Here is a 24,591-nt window from a genome sequence, read left to right on the forward strand (position 1 = left end):
GTTATCTTGCTGCAGTTAGAAGATTAATTTATTTTAATAAAAACACTTTTACCAAGGGTACCTTTATGTGTGGAAGGCATGGCAAATTTATTTTTTCTTTAAAACAAACATACAACATAATAAAACGTACAGTTTTGTAATTATACTTAAGGAATCACCAGCAGGGATCCAAACATTGTCTGAAAGCAGGATTATGGATTCGTCTGCATTTTTATATAATTCACAACTGTTGAGATCACCTGAGGAAACAAATGCTTTGTACACATATTCTCCCAGAAATTTACTTTTGACATAAACAATAAAAATTTTATTAAAATATCTGCAACCTAGTATCTCTACCAGAGGCTGAACAAGACAGAGTTTAATAAAGAAGTTTAATAATTGTACACTAATTATAAAGCTATGTTTTTGTATGTTTTAAGAAATCTCGTACTTGAAATACTTAATTGTTTATCAGATGCTTTGACAGAATATACTATAATCAGTGCTACAATATTAGATTAATAATACACGCACGCACACGCACACACACACACACACACACACACACACACACACACACACACACACAGATAGATGGATAGATAGCCACCTGTAGTAGCTAGGTCCTCCACTAGAGGGCAAAAGAAAAGAATCAGATTCAGATTCACGACAGCAGGCTATAGAGAAATTGACAAAGCCCGTTTTCATACATATTAATAAAATAATGCATCAAATATTTTCCTGTATCATAAATAATTCCCAATACTACTTATCACAATAAAATAGCAAAAACATAAACTTATTAGTTGTTTGTCATCGTATCTCATGCTAGATGTCCCTGTAGATCCTTCAATAAATCAAGTCTCCTTTTTATCACTAATACAAAAACCTGCTGTTACAGTTTTCTCTCCGAAAGTGCAGAACAGAGCCTGCTATGTTTGACACAGCTGCCTGTGTCGCCTTTCGTATCTTCTTATGATAACACACAGACAAACAGAAAGCTCCTGTCTATGAAATGTGTTATATTTCATTGTGTCCAACTGAGTAAGGAGGATAGGAGGGCTGTGCTGCAGCAGTGAGAATGGACGCCATACAACTGAGCTTTCATAAGGTGCTCTTTGTCTGCCTCGATTTTTCCCAGGAAGAGGAGGACAGACACCCAAGCAGAATTTAGATTAAACTGCCTGATCCTTGTCTCATGTATGACTAAGTATATCAGTATTTCATTTTAGTCATAATCAAGCCATTTAGTAATGTTAGGCTTATTAAATTGGATTTAACATGCAGCATTTGAATTACAGATTCTGAGAAACATGTGCATGCCACACAGAAGAAAATATAAAGTACATCTAGACAAAAATAAGGTAATTTCTGAAATGGTGCTAACCATGTGCGATTTTCTGCGCAAAGATCTTAAACACTAGTAGTCCCATTTATAAAACGTTGGGTAGGATCTATACTAAAAGTGTATGTACGCCCAAAAAGCCGAAAATGGCATATAACAAAGAAAGTCCAAACTTATAAAGACATGCTTACGCACACCAGCAAGCAATTTCCCCTTTATAAATCATAGCTGCACCTCAATGTTTGGGTTCCACATTCAACCATGAACGGTCAACGCAAAGCACCTCATGAATGTCAATGTGTATTTAAATGAGCCAGCAAATCAATGTTATTTAATGGTTACCAATGGAAACCAAGGAGAAAAGAGCAAAGAAACGCAATTTCACTGAGACAGAAATCATGGTATTGGTGAATGAGGGGAAGACTCAAAAAAATATCATGTTTGGTAGCCTTAGTGTAGGAAAATCTGATGTATTGAATGGTTATATTAACAATGCCATCCAGGATGGCAGGTATTACTGTGCTTAGCCCTTGCTGCAAAATCCCAGACATGTGGATAATTTCACAGAATTATGTTGTTCCTAAAAGTGGCTTCAGGCGGAGAGTTAATTAACTGATGATTATGTTAAACACTTGCCTGTCAGCTAATTATTGTTGGTAACAGTTACCAGCAACCCCAGAGTGGTTAACACCTGTAACTGAACAGGGATGGCATGGTTCCGGTGGGTTGGTCTCTCCAATACTGGACCTAGTTCAGCACACAGATCCAAGAGCAATGCTCCAGGGAGTCTAAATCTGCATATTAGCCAGTCATCATCATGGGGCACGAAACCTTGGCGATCCCTGAAAACTCGTTTCCTCCTAATTCTCCCATTTGCAAGTTCTTCCTGCAGCGCCAGTCCAGTCATCATGCAGCATTACGCATGAGTGTCACCACGGTATTTAAATGTTTACAGCAATCAGTGTTATTGCCTCACACCGTGTCACAATTTATGTGGTAATCAGTGGTACACATCACCCTGGTGATCATCGGGGAAAGGAAAGTGAGGGTGAAAAAACTTTGATGAAATGTTGTGCAGACTTTGTTGTAAGATTTAGGTTGGCTTATAGGCCTGTATTTTATTTATGTAAAAGGTCCATATGAATAGTTAAGGCTCACCAGCGCAAACATAAATAACACAGTGAGTTTAAATACTTGTTATAAAGTCAATCTATGAATAGTTTGATATGGAGTGAAACTGAATGTCTAAGAGGAATCATGAAGCAGGGTGGCTTCAATTTCCCAACTCTCCATCTGTGTCGCCAGTTTCCCCCGTCCCTAAAACAAGCGTACACATGCGTCAGAGTTTGTGTGAGGGACTGCACATTCTCCCATCAAATTTGTTTTCATAGATCACAACCTTTGCATGAAAAGTGACGTCTGCCAGTTTTGTGCATACGCCACGTTTATAAATGAGACCCCAGTTTAGTAACTCCTGCAAGGATCTGTGGTAGTATGAAGACAGCTTTACTGTTTGAGCAACATTATTCGATATATCTGGTGGATCAGTAGAGACTGAATGCATGTATGTTAAAGAGGCTGACAGTCACTGGTGCAATTTTTATTCACACCCCCAACAATATTTACAAACAAACACAACGGAAGCAGTTTTTTACTTTGTACTTTACTTTTTTAAGTTTAGCAGTGTCTATGAACCTTTAATTTATAATCCATGACTTCTCGTTTCCCTGAGGTATGATATGATGTGACACAGAAGCATGATTCTTTTGGCCACTCTTCAAACTAGGAAAGATAAAAGAACCTTCGGCAGGACAAACATGTTATCTTACAAATTTAGGAAATGACAATTTAATCTTGACCAAATCTATGGTCAGAGCAACAACTTAAAAGTTTAAAGAGCCTGACATTGTCAGAAACTGATGAGGACCCATTTTTATCTTGCCACCTCACACAGTGAGGAGGAGGGCAAGGAAAAACAAATAGCTGTCAGAAAACTGCAGCAAACAGTGGAATATTGAGGTCATTAAGTCTCCACAAAAACCTTTCGATACAAACCAATTATTCTGCAGCAATACCAGGAAAAAGGCTTTGCTGTCCTACCCCTATAAATATGAACATTTGAGGTTTCTAAACACCTGCTGGGAGGTTAGCTATAATAGTTTGCTTTGAGCATTTTAGCTACAAAAAACTCAGGGTGGATCTGACATGAAACAAAGGATGAATATCTGGAAAAACCTCCAATGTTAAGTATGTTGGAGGATCTGTGATGCTGTGGGCCTGTTTGTTCTCCAAAGGCTCTGGGGACCTCATTACTGTACATGGCATTGAGTATTGTGTTTACTGAGAAGACATGTTTTGGGGGTAGCCTGCTTGCACGGTTCCGAATTTGCCTTAAAGACCTTTCTGTATGAGTTTTTAAATCCCCATCTAAGACTTACTGTGACATTACCAACTGTCTTCTACCCACAGGATGTCAAACGGTAGGTCTAAACGAGAAAGCTCCATTAGTGCCACCAGTGGCACCTGTAAACACAGTAGGACTTTGAATCATTCTTTGAGATTTTGTCTACCAAGTTAGACAACATTCAATCTGTAGTACATGATCATGGTCAACATATGTCTCTGGAGTCCACTTACAATGGACCAACGTTTGGATCAGCAGGAGACTGAACGTTCTACATACCACAAAAATAATGAATGAATAAAATTCAAGGCAAACCTGCAGGATATTGAGGGCCCCTGCTTTCTTCTCTCAAACACTCTCAAAAAGGTTCTTGGTGCTTCCATTACTGCCTGAGCTGGACTGGGTGTCCTGGAATCTAGTTTCCAAAATCTGGTTGGACTGAGTGCTGTTTCCCAAGGTAAAAACGATATATAGAGAGAATGGCATCATGAACTCTTTCAAAAACACAAACGAAAACTGTTAAATGAAAAAAAAAACAACATTAATTTAAATTCAAAAATACTTTATTAATTCCAAAGGGAAATTAAATGTTGTTATAGCTCATATTATGAAGGTTTCCTCAAAGAGCCGTTGTAGATGCTGATGACTGTGGGCAGGAAGGATCTCCTGTAGCGCTCCGTCTTACAGCAGATCTGATGAAGCCTCTGACTGAAGACACTCTGTTGTTGTACAACAGTCTCATGAAGAGGATGCTCAGGGTTCTCCATAATGTTCTTCATTTTATGAAGAATCCTTCTTTCCACAATGATCTCCAGAGGTTCCAGAGGAGTCCCCAGAACAGAGCCAGCCTTTTTTATCAGCTTGTTGAGCTTTTTTAAGTCCCTGCCTCTGATGCTGCTTCCCCAGCAGATGATGGCAGAAGAGATCACACTTTCCACAACAGACTCATAGAAGATATGCAACATCTTGCTGCAAACACCAAAGGAACTAAGCTTCCTCAAGAAGTACAGTCTGCTCTGTCCCTTCTTGTAGATGGCTTCACAGTTGCATTTCCACCCCAGTCTGTTGTCCAGGTGAACACCGAGGTATTTATACTCCTCCACCACCTCCACTTCTTCTCCCATGATGGAAATAGTTTTTGACTTATTCCTGTTTCTCTTAAAACCTACAATCATCTCCTTTGTTTTAGTCACGTTCAAAATGAGATGATTGTTTCCACACCATGACACAAAGCGGTCCACCACCTTCCTGTACTCAGCTTCTCATTAATGAAATACTGGTGCCCCATACCAGAAAACTAAAAGTGGGTTTTCATTGGGTGTTTTGGTAGGAAATTGAGAAATCTACAAAGAAATAGTTCATAAAATATATTTTCTAATTACAGTCTGAGCCTGAGAGGAGAGAATACAAGGGGTGCCGGGACTGAGGAAGATCCAGGCAGATTGTGCAAAGAATGATTAATGATCCATCTCTCTGGATGATCCACCCTTGGGAAATATTTAAGTGTTGCACCTGGTGGCAATAGGGGGTAGTAAAAAGTATTAACAGCAGGTGTACCAATAAGTAAGGTACCGGTTGTTTTGTAGGTTCTGTAAGTAAGCAAGGATTCAATCAAATCCATTTAAAATATTTAGTCTCGAGTTTCAGATTACTAATGTCAACAAAAGTTGGGCATGGTTCACTATTTATGAGTTATTTAAAGCCTGGAAATAGAGTTGTATGTTCCTCAACTCTAAGCTCAACTCCCCTATGTTTCCTCTTCCTCATGTCTTTCTCTTCGGCCTGCCTCTCCTTATCTTTGCTGACCGTCTCCTCCTATTGATGCCCTCCACCTTCTTCCTCCTCATCCTCCCTCAGGCCTCCCTTCCCTCTCCTGTCGCCTGCTGCCCATCACTGCCTAAAGACACATCTGGATCTGCAGCAGAAATCTGAGGCATCACCAATAAAAATGACTGACGACTGCTTTTTTTTACATAGAAATGCTGATTTCTCCCAGTAAAAACCTGTAAAAACCTCCTAAACACAAACCCATTTATTGGTTAACTATGATGAATGAATGTTGGCTCGGAGTAGAAAGGCATCTGTGAGGCGGCACAGACTTTGACCAGCTTTGCAGGTCACGCTGACACACAGTTCATAGCGAAAGCTTTAAGGCTTGTCTAAACACTGGATGCTAACGCTTGAGGCATTTCAAATGTGTTTCCTAAGCTAATTTTGAAGGGCAGAAAAAAAGGGAAGAGGTTTTTGAAACATGTTTTCTAATTCAGAAAACATTCCCAGTGCACAAAAGTTAAAGCCGTCATTTATTCTTGAATATCTCCCGCTAAATTTAGAAGAAAATAAATCAAACTAATTCCACATAAGTCCACATAAGTAAAGGCTTGTGTGAATTTAAAGTAACTGGTAACCACTACTAAAGACACAACAATATTTTCTATTATCTATTTATTTGTTCCAAAAAAAGCCTCGTTAGAACATTTTGTTCTATCTGGAGACAATCACCGGCATTTCTGTTAAGAATATTAAAATATCTTTACAATTATCTAAACCAGGGGGCTCAAAAGCATTGATAATCATCCTTAATTCACTTTCAACAGCAGCACCTTCCATTTATAAACATTCCTCAAAAAATAAGGAATGACTGCAAAGCAGAGTTCAACGGCAATTTTGGATTTACCTACAAAACAGAACCTATGTGAAAAGGTAATAGCCCCCTTGTAAAATCATGAAATAACTCTAATTAACAAAATTTTTGGATAGTTGAGTTCAATTCTACTTGACACAAAGAGGCCTAATTACAGCTAGATCTGTAAAATCAATAAATCACTTAAACAGAACCTGCCTGACAACACGAAGCAGGCAAAAACATCTAAAGAAAATCAACCAAACATGCCGTGATCTAAAGAAAATTAAGAACAGATGGGAAACAAACGTCAGTGACATCTATCAGCCTAGACATTTTTACAAACCCATTTCTAAGGCTTCGGGACTCCAAACCACAGTGAGAGCCATTACCCACAAATGGAGAAACAGAAAGAGTGGTGAACCTTTGCAGGAGTGGTCGAACTGTTTACCACAAAACACAAAGGCAGTTTTAGTTGCCCCAAAAAACAGCGTGGACTAATGACGCAAAAGCTGAAATAAATTAAAAGGTGTTTGTCCCGTTATATCTGGCATAACAATAACACTGAAATAAAGAAATAGAATATCAAACTGACAGACAAACACGGTGGCGATAATGTGTTGCTTCAGGACTGAGATGCCGTCATAGATGGCATGAATTCTGCTCTAGAGGAATGCCCGGCCATAAGTCCATAATCACACCAGGAAGCCCACCTCTAAATGGCTCAAAAAATATTAAATGAAATGATTGTAGCAACCTAGACAAAGTCCAGACTTCAAACTGACAGATTTGGTGTACCATGACTTCAAACAGGTTGTTCATGATTGAAAACCTTCCAATTAAGCTGGATTAAAAAAACTCTGTAAAGAAGAGTGGGTCAAAATCCCTTCAAATCACTGTTTGATTCAAGTCAACAACTGATTGCTTAATCCCTTTAATAAATGAAAACTGCAGGTTATCTTCTTTGATAATAAAATTAATTTTGATGATCCGAAACATTTAAGCGTGACTAAAAAGGAAACATAAGAAATCTATAAGGGGCAAAGCACTGTATATACCACTCATATTACAATATTCACACTTGTGGTTGTTACGCAAAAAAGAAAATATTAAAAAAAGGTGCTTTTCATTTTTTGCAAAGTGATTACAAGTTTAATGAATCCCAAGCTTTTTAAAAAATCTCTGTTCAGTGTAGAACAGTCATAAGAGTGCCTGTCTTGCAGCTTTTAGATGCATATCTGTTCCAACACACCTGAATCAAATGAATGGCTCATTCCCAGGCCTCTGCATGTATTTGGTGACATGCTGCAGAAGGTAATTCAGCTCCTGTACAGTTGGAAACTGGGAATTACAAACTACCCAGCAGCAGTACATGCCATGTTTTCTTTCAGCGTTTACACTTCGTACAAACAAGCAACAGAAAAGTCGTTTGGGACACAACTGACATTAAACCTTTTTCTTTCTGAGTGGTAGTGCCGCTCTCTGAAGAAAAGGCACCCTGGGTGGAGAACCATATCAACCCTATCAAACACTGCCACTGCTTCTGAGGCTCAACGAAACAATCACAATCCTACTTAGCACATTTTAACATTACAACACTGCAGATGACTGAAGTTCAGATTTGCCCTTTGACTTCCTGACAGTTCTGGACTTTTGGGGGAAATTTCCAAAAACACTCAAAACATAAAGCTTTATAAGCATGCGACTGTGGGTTTTCAGTCAGTAATTTAGAAACCAAAATACTGATGGCTATAGTCTACATCATGTTGTGCTTGTTGCTGCTGGGGTGCGAAGGTAAAAACGTTCTGATGCAAAAAGGGCAACTGCTGAACTTGGTGGCCATACTTACGTTGGTCTAAGATTAGCTTCTTTTTGGCTTTGTGAAACGAAGTAGACAGCGAGTTTAAATAAAGCACAATATTTAAATGCAGGTGGGTGGGTTTCTTAGTACATCAGGGTCGATCTCTTCTTCAGCACAGGGTTGACTAACTTTGGCCTATTCAGAAAGAAAGCGATGGTCAATTTCCTACCTCTTAATGGTGGACGCCAGTGAACTGACAGGGTTCCATGCCACACACTCCAACTGAGAGGTCATTTGATATAAATTGTCACCACTGTAAAAGGAAAGAAAAAACGTAGAAGAAAAGCTCATGAGCTGCTATTTATCAGGAGGCTTAAGCTGTTTGCCGTTGATGTCTTTCTTTAAAAACTTTTAAAAAGCCCGGAGATTAGGCCAAGAAATTCTACATTTTTGCATACCAGCCTATTTTCTTATTGGGCACAAAAGACTGCATGATCATCACTCAGATTGGCCACAAACGTATGCACACACACTCTCTATCTCTTTCAAACTCTATTTTTTTACAGCCCAGAGTGCTCCTTTAACAGCATTTGCAGGTTCAGAGTAGGCTGAATGGAGCCAAAGTGGTGCCTGGTACCTAGCTCATTACAAAGCTATTTTTTTTAGAGTGCAGCAGGCAGGCATGCATCCAGGAGATGTTAAAAGTATCTCTGCTGAAATATTGCAGGAACTGAGCCAGAGCAGAAGATTTAATATAATGATTCACAGCACTTTTTAAATAATAAAGAATCTATTTATATTCTCAGCTACTCACAGATAAAAACCTATCTTTTATACAGCTGACAAGCTGTTTATTAAAGTTGTTTGTGTTATTTTTCTGTCCTGAATACAGTTTGCCTTTATATTTTTTCCCAAGGAGAAACCCATTAGATTTACAGAGCAGAAATACAAAAACCTAACAATGCCCCTATTCATCCAAACACTGTGTGAGTGTCTTTGAGTTGCCAAGAAATGAGTAGACCTTATTTAAAGCAACATTTTCTATTATAGCTTCAGTAATTATCACAGTGTGGTGAATGTACTATGGATTAGTAATCTTATGTACGGTAATATAATCGACTGACCATTTAAATGTTCCAACTTTTTTCAGCCACTATTGTACAGTTTTGGCAACAAGACTTGGGAGCAAACCACAAAAACAGTCAGAAGTTTTAAAGGCTTTTAATAGCAAACACATTAAACTCATGCAAACAGTCAATATTTTCAGGCTGGTCCTTCTTCATAGGTGTGTAATTCTCTCTGATATCCTAAATATCAAAGTCTGGACAGAAATCCTGACTGATGGTGACTCATTCATGTCTCATTAAAGTTTGGAGTTGATAACAGTTTGTTTTCCCACATGACTTGTGAAAACTGTCCATTGGTTCTTATAAGTTAAGATCTTGGGGGTTTCTTGTTCACAGATCCAAAGTTTCAATGTTCTGATCTTTAAGCCATTTTGTTATCACTTGGCTTGTAACACGATGCTGTGTTATGCTGGGAAATTCAAAGATCATAACCAAATTGTGCCTGAATTGTTGGTTGCTCTTTGAGAAGTTTTTGATCCCAGTGTTCTTAGGCAGAAGACCAGGATGCTTCATTGTTTGCACCAAATAGGACTCATGGGTGATCTCACCTTTTCTTCTTTGGACAAATGTAGGTCCAGATGTCCCAAGCAATCATGAAGAGGACTCATCAGAACAACGTTTTGCACCAAACTAGTCTTTGAATCTCTAATTCCTGTTATTTTCTTAACAGAAGTGGCTTCTTTCTGGCCTTCTTTCCTTCCTGATGCCACTGTTGAGCAAGCTCTGCATTAGTGGTAACACCACTCTGTGAGTCTCTCATAATCGGGAGGCGATGGTCCACGAGCTTGCTGGACTCTCTTAGTCTCTCGTGGTGAAGTTCTTGATAAGTCACACTTCTTAGCAGCAGTTTGCTGCATCTGAGGCTGTTTTGCTATGAAGGAGGCAATCATTGCTAATACAGGAAGGCAACGATTTCTCTTTTTTCAGGTAGGCTCTTTTACTTCACCCAAGCTTGTGATTTGACAATAATGATATGAACTTTATGTAAAAAAATAAAGCTCTTCGTAGTGAATAAAATGCAACCGCTTAGTAATTTAAAAAAATTGTGAGTTGTCATCACCAAAACCACAAAGTTGGCCAAACACCACGTTTTTGTCACTGCAAAAACCTTCGAGTAATTTGGCAATCACTTGTTGTTTCATTGATTATTAGAACATCCTGCTCAGTTTAGGGCTTCTCATTCTGTTCCTTACTTTGATAAAAGCCAGAGAGCTTCTCTATTTCTCTCTCTCTGCTCGGATTAATAAGTCCTCGGCATGTTTTCACTTCATGTTGTTCCAAGCTGATGGCCTGGAGAGTAAATACAGGCCTGATCGTACCAGGCTGCAAGATTAGATGACTTACTTCACTCACATGAGCCTTCCCAGCCATGTGTGTATATGTGTGTGTTATGTAGATATCAGTTATGTTTATGACAAAGACAAACCCTTAGAGAGTCAGGATAGTCTTTCTCTCTTAAAACACACTCTGAAGCCCCAGTATCCATCCCTGCAGCTGGCTTTTTTTTCCCCTTCTTCCATTTACAGAAAACACCGGATCAGTGGCATGTAGAGAATTTCTCATTTTGAGACAAAATAACAAACAGTTTGGGGAGGGTGTGAAGAGGAGGTGTACTGCTTATTAACTTTGGAGGTTCATTACTGCAACCCCAGTTTTATTACATAACATTTTTGTGTTTTTCTAGATTTTGTTCTGTGTGAGGTAGCTGCAGCCAAAGTTATAGTGGAACAATTAGCAAAAGATTATCATTGGTCTTTAGTTTCCCAACCGCACAGACAGATAGTAGATAAGCAAATTTTACAGAAACCTTTAGATCTGGTTTGAAAGGAAGTGGAAGGATGTAAAGCTTTGATTGAGCTTAGGTATGGCAAAACTGTCAATGGATAAAAAATAACACTAAGAGAAAATACAAATTCTATGTATCTGGAGAGAAAACGTTTTTACTGCAGCTTTACAATAAAAGCGAAAGCTTATTTTGTCAGTTAATTTTTTTTCATTTCTTGGCTATTTATCTGCTTAACTTAGTATGTTTAAAATACATAAAAATGTTGCTATTTTTTTACTTTTGCAGTTTTGGTCATGGATGAAAGGGAGCCATCTGTTACGGGGCGTTTTGTACTGATCATACATTCGGACCCACCTTGGGGATATTTTGAATCCCCTTTAAGAACGGATGATTTAAAGTAATTTCCTATCATCGTTTTGATAGTTTACTGTAAGGAAATATGGTTATGTGACCCTGATAAATTTTATCTACACAGAGGAGGTTGCTCAAAGTTATTATGGTTTGATCAAGAGCCATAATCTGTTATATTTCATAAGACCAAACTAGCTCAAACAGGGACTTTCCTGGTTAAATAAAAAAAAAATATCAATGGAAATAGGTTAAAATATAAAGTCTTTAGAAATAGACAATTAAAGTTCACATGACATTTTCTTATCTTTATAAATATCTTTACAAAATCACAAAAATACATCACTACCAAAAGAGATAGGAATAAAACGCTATGGCTAAGTACATGGCTATTGAATGGTTGTTTACAGGAAGGAAATATAGGAAGGCTGGAAAGAAATGGCAATACATAGGTACGAAGTAGTGGTATCAATTGGTTAAGAAGCTAATTGCTGCACAGACGTATGACACCTATAACTCTCAGTTTCATTACGTTTCATTTTTATCAACTGAAAAATATTTTATTTGATATTGTTTTTATTTTTTTACAGGAATTGCAACTTTGTCTTATTGAAACTGTTTCTACCATCAATCAACACAAGAAAAAAAACAAAAAAGTAATTGTAGAAAAACCAAAGGCCTGAGTTTTAAGTTACTCACATTATGACAGAAAAAAACAAATTTTCAAAATGCCAACAACAAATAACACATAACTCAAAGTTGGTGCATAGTTTAGCTACAGAAAAACTGTTAAAATAGCTGTGGTTTCTCTCATCAAACTCAAATGAGATTTAAATATTTCCAAAACGTAGAATCCAGGCTATTGTAAAATGTCTTTTCAAAATTTAATCTGTCAGTGTAGACATTTATTTTATTATAACCAATCCCAATATTAGTATCAATCCCAATATTAGTATCAACCAAACTTTATATAATTGGTGTTTATATAACAAAACACCAAAGGTCATCCAACAAATGATCAAACCACCTAAGGAACACTTTTAGATAATAAAAAAATGCCAAAAGCTGTGGAGATACAGAAGAAAATACACCCAACAGCTCCAGTTATAAATAAAATTAATGAAATCACAAGATTCAAGCTTTTCTACACTGAAGATGGTTGTTTGTTTTTCTAACTTGCCGGTGCGGGAGACATAGCTTGAGTGGAAATTATTTTTATCCTGAAGATTTAGCACTACATGAACAGAAAAAGGGAGCCAAGGGAAGCAGCACAGAAATGAAAAAGGAAGCCAAGTAGCAGACAGACCTGTCCAGAAAGTGAACATCCTGCTCAAAACTATATCCTGCTACCTGCCACTGAATTACTGCCATTTGACCAAAACAATCAACAATGGATTCAGAACAATTTCCAGCTTCAGTTGTTGCTGTTTGTTTATTCTAAAAATATATTTTGGAGATGGGTTTTTGTGCTGTAGTAGGGATGCAGAAGCCAAATGTTTGTGTGTTACCTGTTGTAGGGGTTCCTCAGCAGCAGGGCCTGGCTGCTCGTGCAGCTGTCTGAAGGTGTGTGACAGCCATAAACTGGAGGAGGTACGGCATACTGCTGCTCACCTGGGATACACACACACACACAGAGAGACAGACAGAAAGTCACAAAGTAGATTACACAAAAACACCCATTCAGAGTTAAAGCTTGACATATCTCATTCTAAACTATAGGCATTTACAAATATTTTTCAAAATTCAGTGTCCAGATGTGTCAGGACAGGGTACTCTTACTTTTGCAACGACAGCACGGTCTCTTTTTTATTTTTTATAGAACTTCAATGCCCTATACACAGTTTATAAGTGCCCCAAAATGTTCAAGTAATAACTTAGTGAATTAATCAGAAAGTAGGCTAAAGTATGTCAGATGGAGCCGCTATGACCATTCAGTATCTTCAGGTATGTGCATATTTATCACTGTAGACTGAGCAGATGCATAGCATAGCATGACATTAAATAATGTTATTTTTGGGTCATTGCTGCAGTATTTTAGCACGAGTTCAGTAAATTCTGTAGCAGTCGTGCATTTCAGTATACAGTCATATTCAATCAATTTGAATATGTGTTCTGATAGGACTTGTTTGTCAGATTAAAAGTACCTTTTGAAAATGACAACCTTTAACCTGTTGAGCAATCAACCTGGTGGTGTGTTGAGCAGTCTCTAAAAGTAGGTCAAACACCAGTAGTTGTTTTTCCTAAATATCTCACAAGAGGAGCAATACTTCAATGTTTACAAAGCAATTCGACAAATGAGTTTTTCACAAGTACTTTTGGCTTTACAGCAATTTAAACACACAAGATGACATTAAAAAAGGTATTCAGAATGATAATCAGAATCAGCTTTATTGTCCAAGATTGTGTGGAAACATCAGTCTGTGTGCAATTAATCTATATAATATGTTTCACTTGGTAAGCTAAGTTACTGAGACAAATTAACTGTTCAATAATATTCAGATTTATTGAATATAAAGTGCAAATAAACAGCTAATTTTTGCAACTTTCTCCAGATTTAAAAACAAATGGCAGCCATATTGGATTCTAAAGTTGTGGTGGCTTGGGAACCTCAAATGTTTTAAGTCAAAATGTCAACTTGGCAGATTTAGTTGATTACCCTGAAAAAGTATACTTGCTATAAAGGGCTAGCAAGTTAGCTTGCACGCGAATGTTTGCTATGCTGAAGATATGAGCAAACCAATTTTTTTGGACAAAACAGTTGGTTTTGTCATACTTTATTTATTTTGAGGGCAGCATTAAAATTTTTTAGATGTTTAAAAAAACAATAAGAGCCAGATATATCACTAAAAACACACTAGTGTGGACCTATAGCATTTTCCTGTTGCAGACTGTATAAAAATAACTCATGCTCCCAAGATGCTAACTTTGAAAGCTCAAGTTTGGCTTTTAGTTTTGTTTATTAAAATGTTAGAAATCTAGAGTGGGCAAAAGAGATGTGGATCCAAATAAAAAGACCTAATGTTGTTCTTTCAGCAGCGTATAACTCCCTCATCAATTGTTAGTTAAGAACCAAGGAGTCAGGCTAGTTCGTGAGCTAGCATGCTATCGTTTGCTGTGGCAAAAAGCTAGAGAATATTAGCTTCACTCATTTAGAAAGTGGGTTGGAAGCTATCCCAATTTATTTTTACAGTTTTTTACTTGAAATTACCCAGAAGACATAAGAGAAAGCTTGATTTTACTTCCCGGTTCTGCTAATTCCCTTGCATGTTCACGGCATTTTAAGGTAGTTTACTACAATTAACACATTTATAGTTCTGATCCTAAATAGAATTCGGTCAAAGGCATATGGGATTTAAAAATTAAACCAATCTCAAATCAAGACATAAAATTTCTCCATAGTCTGATGTAACATACATGAATTATTTTCTCCTAGACATTATACATGTATTTGATGGCAATCATAACATGGCTTTATTTACAAAGATAGCACTTATTTACAAATGTCTTGAAATTTGAACACATACAATAAAATAAAATAAAATAAATATTTGGACTTCTCAAAAACCTGAATTGGATCTCCTACACTGAGCAGAAATAATTTTCAACACAGTTTGAGATCCATAAATCCTTTATCCTATTTGTAAAAAGCAAAAAGAGCTTGTACAATGACAATTTTGGCTTTGGGACGAGCATAATGTTGAACTGAAAATATCAAATTAAACCCCTAATAAAGAGGGACCGACCCGTCCAGATTGCAATTCATGCAAGAACTGCCACTTTCTCTTTTATGCAAAATACTGATTTTATGATATTCTTACATATTCTTACACATCTTAATTTAATTTAGCTTTATTTTCAGGTAAGCCTTTCTTTTTGAAAATTGTTATTTAACTTGTGTTGAAAGTAGATGTTATCTGATAAAAGGGCAACAGAAAAATAGAAACAACCACAACTTCTGAAAGCTGATGTGGCCTTCAGACGTTTGGCTTTTCTTTTGGAAACTTGTTCATTAGACCTTGTGAAAAATAGTTCTTAAAGGAGAATGGGATGAACAGCTTTCCTGTTGGTTTTTCTGTAGCAACTTAGAGAAAGGCTCCCTATGCACTACCTCATTTTTATTATCCTGTTTTTCCAGGATATATATTAATGAAGGGAATTTGGTCGACTCCAAGAGACACTCACATTTAAATGTTTACTAACAACATGCACAGGCGAGGGATTACAGAGATTGTGGGTGGATGAAAGAAGAAATTAGAGAAGGAGGCGAGGGAATTTGTGAGTCAGGATGTGGCTGATTTATACCTCCGACAGGCAAGGTCACAGCAGAGACGTCAGAAAACGGGACAAGACACTCCCTGGGCGAGGGCCGAGAGGCTACCAAATATACGGTCCTGCACTCACACAGGGGCTCAAAGTACACAAACAATATCTGATCTAATTAAAGGCACCTCTGATGCTTTGTTGTTTAAAGAAAGGAGATTGAATTTGTGTCGACTGTGGGTGTAGGCAAATTCAATGTACAATCTGCTTTAACAGAAAACATGTATTTCTAATCTGCAATTAAAAATGGCTGAATTGGCTATGACTGACACAAACCAATTAAATCTGAAAATTTACCAGAGACCCAAACACAACATTTACTGTAATTTTACAACCATATCTATCAATTTTCAACAGAAAACTTGTTTTTCACTAGTTGGCCACTATTTGCACACTCACCATGAGAAATAATGAGGTGTGGGGAAATTTAACCAAAAAACAACAAAACAATAAAAAATATTTAATCTATTAATAAGTCAGTAAAAGTCTAACAAGCAAGAAACTGTTCTTCTTCGTAACAGTTACTATTGATAACAATTATTTGGCAGTGAATAAAGTCTCAGTATAAAGAAAATTCCATTTAAGTAATTATTATGGCAGTAAAAGGTTTCATTTTATTACATATAGCCCTATAATGCTGGACTAATAATTAAAATAAATGTTTTAATTTACATAATATGTATATATGCTTTCAAGTTGCACAAATCCTAAATTAATTCTTATGTTGTATTCTAAAAACATCTCTAGAAAAACTGTAAATACTAAAAATTGTTTATCGGTTTTTCATTCAATTATATTATGTTTAAGATCCTGAAATATGCAAAATAAATGCTAATGTCTGGTAGGATTTTTTGTATTGTGAATTGCAAGTTTCCGCTGAAAGGGCAGTAAATGTATTTCTTCATGTGTCTAGATGCTTGAAAGGTTTTTTTTTTTATGTGTAATAAATTTACTTCATTAAATTATGTGTTTTCCAGAGTCAAGCATTTCCTAAAAGCCTCAAATTAAAGCCAAATAACTCTCCGTCTGACTTTTTCTGGTTTGTATCTGAAAGAATAAAATCATGTGAAATTTGTGTTTTTTATAAACATGAGATAAATCTCCACTTTCAGACGAAGGCCTTGGAGTTTTCAGGAGACTGAAACAGTGTAATCCTTATGTAATCAGACATTCACGTACCCATTGTGTTCGGCTGGGTTAGAGCGTCTTCATGCTTGAAGGAGTGGCCGGAGAACTGCGAGCTGTGGTGCGTAGGAGTGTGCCCGTAATTACCGGCTCCATCGAACGCCACCGTGCTGTAACCTACAGCAGAGAGGAAAAACACGCATCAACACACCATTTTCTCAGCACCGCAACCAGTGGAAAAGCTAACAAAATGAATGCTGATGATGTCAGATTTGAGTTCTGGACAACTTCACATTGGGAAATCAATCTATTGCTTTTATTTCCTGCATTTAATGCATGTTTCTCAACTTCTGCAAGCAGTTACTTAATGCAACTTATGCAAACATAAATTGTTTTATCACAGCAGATCATATTTGACTTCAATGTAACTTTGCCTATTCATGAATCTTAGCTTTATATATATGTAAAAAAAGAAAACAATTTAATGCAAACACATAAACTGGTTCCTGGCGTTATGAAGATCCGTGCCTGACACCCCGGACCAGCCCTGACTCATGACTCAAGCTGACCCCAAAAGGGCACTGCCAGCTCCCATAAATCACTCCCATGCACTGACACACAGATACAAACACACTATTTCTCACAAGCATGCTTCATTAATTAAAAATGCAGTGCTTTCACCAACTTTCACTCTGAGTCAGTGGGTGAGCGGAGCAAGAGAGAAAAAAATCCTCATTAAACGTTTCCATTTATCTTCCACTCACCCCTGACTTTTCTGCCTGTGTGTGTGATGTGTGTGCATGTATTCTGATACTTTTTGTTGTTTCCTTGAAGTGCATCACTGAGGTGGCAAGTGATGAGGTCAGTTTGTATTCAACTGGAAAACCTAAAGTCTGGAAAACCCCATGGAATGCCCCTCAAAATCAGTAGGAAATTAGACGTCAAAGATGATTTTAAACCTTTTACCATCTTTTGCTGTCACTTTCCACTCTTTTATGTGACAAATTTAGACAATTTTAAAGCCCATGTTAAGTATTACACTGCAAAACTGTTAAAAATGTTGCATTTTTTGTGTGGAATCATCAAATTTTTGCTCTAAAGACAAAATGTTCCTGAAGAACATTTAAAGATAAAAAGTAGATGTGGATGTGATGGATTCCTGGTGTGACCCTTTAACGATACGAGCTCTACTGTGTGACCCGGGTCCTGCTCTTGGTTGGTTTGTTTGCATATGCTCAACGGGCCACAGCGGGGTGCAGATAAAACAGGTTAGGGGGTCATCCCGGCTCTTTGATAATAATGTTATTCCTGAATTATCTGCTCGGAAAGCATGTTATTACTAATTAATCTGCTGGCTAATCACTAACAGATTAATTATCCTGCCTGGAGAAGAGCAGTCATTAGGTGAAAACAGCTGGAGAAATAAGTTCGACTCTCGGAAAATGTGCCAGATTTAACAGTTGTTTATTAAAACTAAGAGTGTGTGGATGTTAAATAACTGAATATATGCACCTGTTTGTACTGTGCATTTTGAAGGACGTTGTTTGATGAGTAAAATTCTTAAAGTGACTCAATTAGCAGATATTTTTCCAAAATCTCATGTCTTTTCATGCTAAAGCTGCAGCTGCTGGAGACACGTGGATACACTGTGAGATGTGAGAAATGCCAGACTCTAATAGTGGAGGTGATGAATTAGGAATCACTCAGTCGAGCATCAACACACAAAAGAGTCTCTCCTTTAAATGAGAAATATGAACTAATCCTGGCTTTCTTCTTCTCTTTAATCTTCATTTTAAAACCAATTATTTGTTTTTCAGATTTGTAAATTAAAGTTAATGAGGCTTAGAAATTTTCTAAAAGCTTAGACTTGTTTTTTTTAACATTTTAATTTGCATAAGTCAGAAAAAGAAACTAGAATATGGAAAACGTTGCTATTTACTGACTCATTCATTTTTGTAATATTGAATTAATCCTATTAAATTAGACAAACCAGCAGAAATATGGATATTGTCAATCAATTTTACCTTTTGATAACACAACGTCAAATGCAGGAGAGGATATATTAGAGTACACTTCTAACATTGAACTAAATGTATACCATACATCATCAAGCGTAAATTGAGATTTAACTTTTTTTATAAAACCTTTTTATTTATTTATACCCACATTTAAACTATAAATGAAGGAAATAAAGTCTCTTTATGTGTGGTAAAAAAAAAATGTGTGGTTAAAAACAAGAGATTAGAATATTGCATATATGAATAGGTTGTGTTAATGTTTAGATTTTAAAATTGGCTTTGATCAAGTACCAAATGTGATTGCCTATTAACACTTGTTTAATCATAAATTATAGTGTTATTCTCTGACTAATTTAATTCGTTTTAACTTATTATATTCCATTGTTTTGTTGACAATAAATCTTCTATTCTATTCTAAAAGCTTGAGATTTTAATTTAAAAATGTGCTTTTGTCAGCGGCTTAAGTTTTTAAATAAAAAGCTGTTTAAAAAGGAACAAAAAACTGTGAACTCAGAATTAAGAGGATATGATTTAGGGTTGTCTAATGTAACTCAATTAAATAATAAACATAAAATAAAACTGAGCAATTTAAGCAATCATTAACCCCGTGAAATTTGTTCCAACTTCTGTAATAAAATGTTTTCCTGGGAAAATCAAAGATGACATCTGGAAATGTCTAAAATCCTCGAATATGTGGAAAAATATCAGTGATGTGGGGAGACAACTCTAAATTTTTAAAGTAAATGCTGCTCAGTTTTACCTTTAAGCAGAGATATATGAGAATCTAATCTAGGTTTACCAAATGAAGCTTGAGGAGGTATTCCAAAAAAAATATTTTATGCACCTTTTACAACCAGAAGCAATATAAAATAAACCTAATTATCTTTCTAAAATGTTCTCATGCGGCCAAAAAAACTCACAGGGCAAAATCTTTACAGTTGCAAACTGAAAGCAGCCCCTCATTTGGGTCAAACATTAACGCCAACAAGTGGCTCCTCAGTAAATGCTGCTTTGATCAACGGAGCTTCCATGATTTTCTCCAAACTGCACTGAAGTTTTCTGTTTCGGACAGGATTTCTGGATAATCGTTATGTGCTTTGATCAAGTGAAACTAAAGGCAACACGTTAGCTAGCTGAAGTCACTTAATTTGGGAGAAAGCTTTAATAAGAAAAATGCAAAAAATTAATATTTATGAGTCTCTAAGTGGAAAATTGCCATTTATTTGAACTGCTCTAACTATGATCTAAATGTATTATTGTAAATGTCCCACTTGTGCTGGTGATACGAACACTGAACCTTCATCGGAGGGTCGATGGATTTATGGACAAAAAGTGAATCGTAAGTGGTGGATGATGTGCATCCTGCAGCCCTACTGTACCTGTCTGGTTGCGGGCCGCCGGCTGGGTGTCCATGCAGCTGCTCAGGTACGACGGGTTGCTGAACATCCTGCTGGGGGGCTGGTGGTGGTGGGGGGCTGCTACAGGCGTAGGCTGGTTGGGTGCTGCCGTAGCGGGAGGCGGGGGGGCACCAAATGCTGCCCCATACCTGCAGGCCCCAGTGCCCGTGAACTGACCCGAGAAATGCACTGTGAAAGCGCTGAGGCCGCAGTGGGGGTCTGTGTCGTGGTGGTGGGGGTCCCCCGTGGCTCCCCAGCTGGGCTCCTGTTTGATAAAGGAGTGGGGCCCCAGAGAGGAGTGGGGAGCAGTCAGGGAGGGGTAAGGGGTAGTGGCGGTGTGGAAGTCCAGGACAGGAGCCCACTGAGGGGCTGTGCTGACAGGCAGCGCTGTGCAACCGGGACTGGGGCCCGGCGGGATGGAGGGCAGTAGGGAGTTCAGGTCACGCACGTCTGAACTCATCGTGGTCCAGGGGCGAAAGCTTGAAAAACTGGCAATTTTTAAATTAGTCCTATTCTCCTTTCACACAACACCCACTGAATCCTTCAGAGACTAAAAACCTTCTCTCTAAGTTTTGACTCCTCCACACAGCGACTCTGGAAGGTCCTCAAATCCGACTAAAGTTCATTGCAAACTCACTGTGGTTCGGCTATCCCCAGCAGGAAATACAGCAAACACTTTAGATCTTCAGTTTCCATCCAGAGCTATCAGCAAAAACAGAGTTTTACGGCTCTGATGGTCCATCCAAGAAGGAGAGAGGTCTCGGCTCAGAGGTTTCTCTGTGAATGAAGGAAGAAGAGTGGAGGAGTGAGGAGGAGTAGACCTCTTTTCCCTCCAATGTTCGCCTGAGGATCTGTGTGTGTGAGGAGAGTGGAGGAGGTGGAGTCAGGAGGTGATGTGGGACAGAAACCTCTGACTTCATTTATCTGCTCTCCACAAACACCTTCACACACACACACATATATATATATGTGTGTGTGTGTATTTATAGAGAGAGAGAGAGAAAAAAAGACAAAATTAGAAGAGCAGATATTTTAATCAGTTTCAAATTATATTTAAATTCTTAAAAAAGTAATGTGAAGTAGCAAAGCTGCTGGTCTCGACGTTTTTAAAACTATAAAACTACCCATTCTCATAGAAGACTCAATTATAACATGCATCCATCATCTATTATACTATCATTTTTATTTAGGAACAAAGCAATAAAAATGTTACAATTAATTTCAGTGTGGAGATGCCATCTGCAAAGAGAGTCAAGGCCCAAAATTTCCTTTATTACATTAAATAAATATAATTTACAATCAAAATAAATGCAGATTTCACCTAAATGTACAGCTGAAATTTAAAATTTGTTCCTTAATAATTCCCCGGTAAAAAGAGGAGGGTGTAACAGTTTAATTAACCCGCTGGGAGATTAATTGTCGGGTTCCGCATGAGCGCCTCCCGACACAATAAATCTTGCGCTCTTACTTTTAGGCCTCTAATATACTCTGCATGCATATTTTATTTTATTTACACTTTCAAAAATATAAACAATGAAAATATTAAAAGTAATTGCAAAAAAAAAAAAAAAATATGAAAATATTCTAATAGCTCAATACAGTTCTGAAGGTCAAGAAAATTACCTAATCGGATTTTAAAGCGCTTAGCATGGACATTACCAGCAATATGTACAAATATTTTCAAGTAGATTTCCACTAAAATTCCCAAATGTATCTTAGTATTCTTGCGACAGTACATTCAGAAAAAAAAGTCCGACAGTGTTGCCTGATTCTGGATCGGGTCGGAGGGAGGATAACGGTTCACTTCATGCAAATATTATCCAGGTGCAGTTTTCTCAGTATGCAACGCTGAGTAAAAGTGTGTGCACACACACCCGCTAAACCCACTGTTTCTTTATTATTCATATCAAACAAAATAAGCCCCAGGTTCCGATAAAAGTAAACGGACGCATTAACGAGAAAAACTCCTCAACAGCCCAGCTCCACATAAACAGGACGAAAATGTACTGCAAGTGGAGAAAAGGAAAGCGCTCTGCAGCACAGCGCTTTGTGACCTGCACCGATAATTTAGGATGACCTGAGGGAGGAGGAGGAGGGAAATATGATGCTGGGATGAAGAGTCCTCACTCTGCAACGGAAACATTCCCTGTGAACCCTCTATTTTTATGGCGCATAATGCGTCTTTAATTGCTGTTTTTGTTTTTCATGGCTCTAAAAATAACGCTGGCTGATGCAGATTTTATCTTTGGGGTATTTTCTGCAGAACACACGCAGTCGTTCATGTTGGACATTTAACATCAAGTTTGCCTGATTTTTTTAAACATCTGATGATTCTATAAAATATGTCTCTTCGTGTGGGACGTAATAAATCTGCATTTTCATCGCGCACTTCTTCGCCTTGAATTCACACCCTTTCAACTTTTAGATTTGTTCCTCAGCGCATTTTATTGGGATTTTATGTGGTAGGCCACACAAAGTGGCATACATTTTGTGAAAAGAAGGAAACCTCATCATTTTCAGAATTCTTTATAAATAAAAATCTAAAACGAGTGTTGTGGGTTTTTATCCAGCTTCTTGGGGTCAGAACCTTGGGTCAAAACCACATTTTGCTGCACCTACAATTCATTTGTGTTATGTCTCTACCAGCTTTGCACAACCACAGATTTACATTTCTGCCTTTTCGTCTTTGGAAAGCCACTTAAGCATAGTCCGATTGGATGGAGATTGTGAAGATCAATGTTTATGTCTTACCACAGATTTTAAATCTGGACTTTGACTGGGCCATTGTAACACATGAACATATTTTGATCAGAACCCTTGTTAGCTGTAATTTCCTGCTAAAAAGTGAATGTCTGCCTCAGTCTTGAATCATTTGCAGTCTCTAGCGGGGCTTCCTCCAGGATTACCCAACATTTAGCTTCATCTATCAACTCTGACTAGCTTCTGGACAAATATCTCCACAGGACGGTGCTGCCATCACCACGTTTCATCGTGGGGATGATGTGTTCAAGGTGAAACGTTAATTTTTGGTCTCAGATCTGATCAGACCAGCTTCTACGGCATGTTGTTTGGCAAACTTCTAACAGGGCGAATTATGGCTTTCTTTCAACAGTGGTTTTCTTCATGCTTGATTCTTTCGTAAAGATCGTCTATGTGGAGTGCACAACTAGTGTAATATAGTTGTCCTGATGACAGCTTTTCCACCAGAGCTCTACAGCTCCTCCAGAGTTACCACAGACCTCTTGGATGGTTCTCTGATTAATGCTCTCCTTGCTCAGCTAGTCAGTCAGTTTAGGTAGATGTTCATGTCTTGGTTTGTTTGTAGTAATGTCATCTTGTTTCCATTTTGAGATGATGGATTGAACTGAGCTCTGTGCGATGCTAAAAGCCTGAGTTGTTGTTTTGAAACCTAACCCTGATGTAATCTTTTCCACAACTTTCTCTCTGACCTGTCTGTTTTTATTTGATTTATGTCAAAAACTATTTAAAAACCCCTTCACAATTATTTATCACTTGGTGTTTGTCTATCACACACAATCTGTCAGGATCTGGGTTTGTGTTTTTTGCTACATGTGCTCATTCTCAGGTGGTGCTGGAGCTCTCAGGTGCTGGGTGACAGGTGTGACTTATTCCACTGATTGCAAGGAGTACTTAAGCAGGAGGCTGCTAGCACTTCAATGTGAGAGTGCTTTGCCACAGTGATTTTGAAAGCCTAAGCTTTGGATCTATGTCACTGAGTTTTCTGGACTATGTTTCTGAAAGTTACTCTGGATGATCAAGCCTGTCTTCGTTCTGAGGATTCCTATCCTGTGATCTATCTTCGTTTGGATTTGCATCAAGCTGGCAGCTTCCTGTCCTCTTCGTCTCCTGAGCCAAGCCACAAGCGTACCCTGTCCACCCTCCAACGTAAGCCACCGCACATCGAACTTGTTTACAGTAACCTGAGCTCCACAGAACAGCACCAAGTGAACTCTCTACGGATATACCTGCTTTAAACCTGGATCCTGAATCTCATTCCCCATGGCGACCTGACCACCATAACTCAGTAAGCCGATCTCAGTATCAAGATAACTATTTGCTCTTAGTTTCGTTTTTCCCTCCGTTACCCATACTCATCCATTCTCTTCACTTCTCTCCTTACAGTGAGATATTTCGTCCGTTCCGTTCCTGACTATATCTTCAATAAACAATCTTTATTTTACTTCCTCCTCCTGAGTGTTCTCTGTATGTCGGTCTGAGCTATTTCGAACATAATGACATAATCCCAATAAAATATGTATATACATGTAGAAGTTTGTGGCTGTAATGTGACAGA

General features: G+C 37.8%; 1 protein-coding gene across 4 annotated transcripts in view; it reads right to left on the reverse strand.

Moving 5' to 3' along the window:
• wt1a (WT1 transcription factor a) overlaps positions 1 to 21,119 on the reverse strand; it is a 29,742-nt gene extending 8,623 nt beyond the window's left edge. Inside the window, exons 1-4 of one of the 4 annotated variants that reach the window (XM_047355235.1) lie at positions 20,259 to 21,119; positions 16,916 to 17,038; positions 12,925 to 13,027; positions 8,385 to 8,468 (exon numbers count right to left, since the gene is read on the reverse strand). In XM_047355235.1, coding sequence (XP_047211191.1) covers positions 8,385 to 8,468; positions 12,925 to 13,027; positions 16,916 to 17,038; positions 20,259 to 20,736 — 788 coding nt within the window. In that variant the 5' untranslated portion in view covers positions 20,737 to 21,119. The remainder of the gene's footprint in view (positions 1 to 8,384; positions 8,469 to 12,924; positions 13,028 to 16,915; positions 17,039 to 20,258) is intronic. The other 3 variants (XM_047355226.1, XM_047355251.1, XM_047355242.1) reach the window with 3 other exon arrangements.
• Positions 21,120 to 24,591: the final 3,472 nt, after the last annotated feature.

Source organism: Girardinichthys multiradiatus, chromosome 2 (genome assembly GCF_021462225.1).
Source record: "Girardinichthys multiradiatus isolate DD_20200921_A chromosome 2, DD_fGirMul_XY1, whole genome shotgun sequence".
In the NCBI taxonomy this organism is placed as follows: domain Eukaryota; kingdom Metazoa; phylum Chordata; class Actinopteri; order Cyprinodontiformes; family Goodeidae; genus Girardinichthys; species Girardinichthys multiradiatus.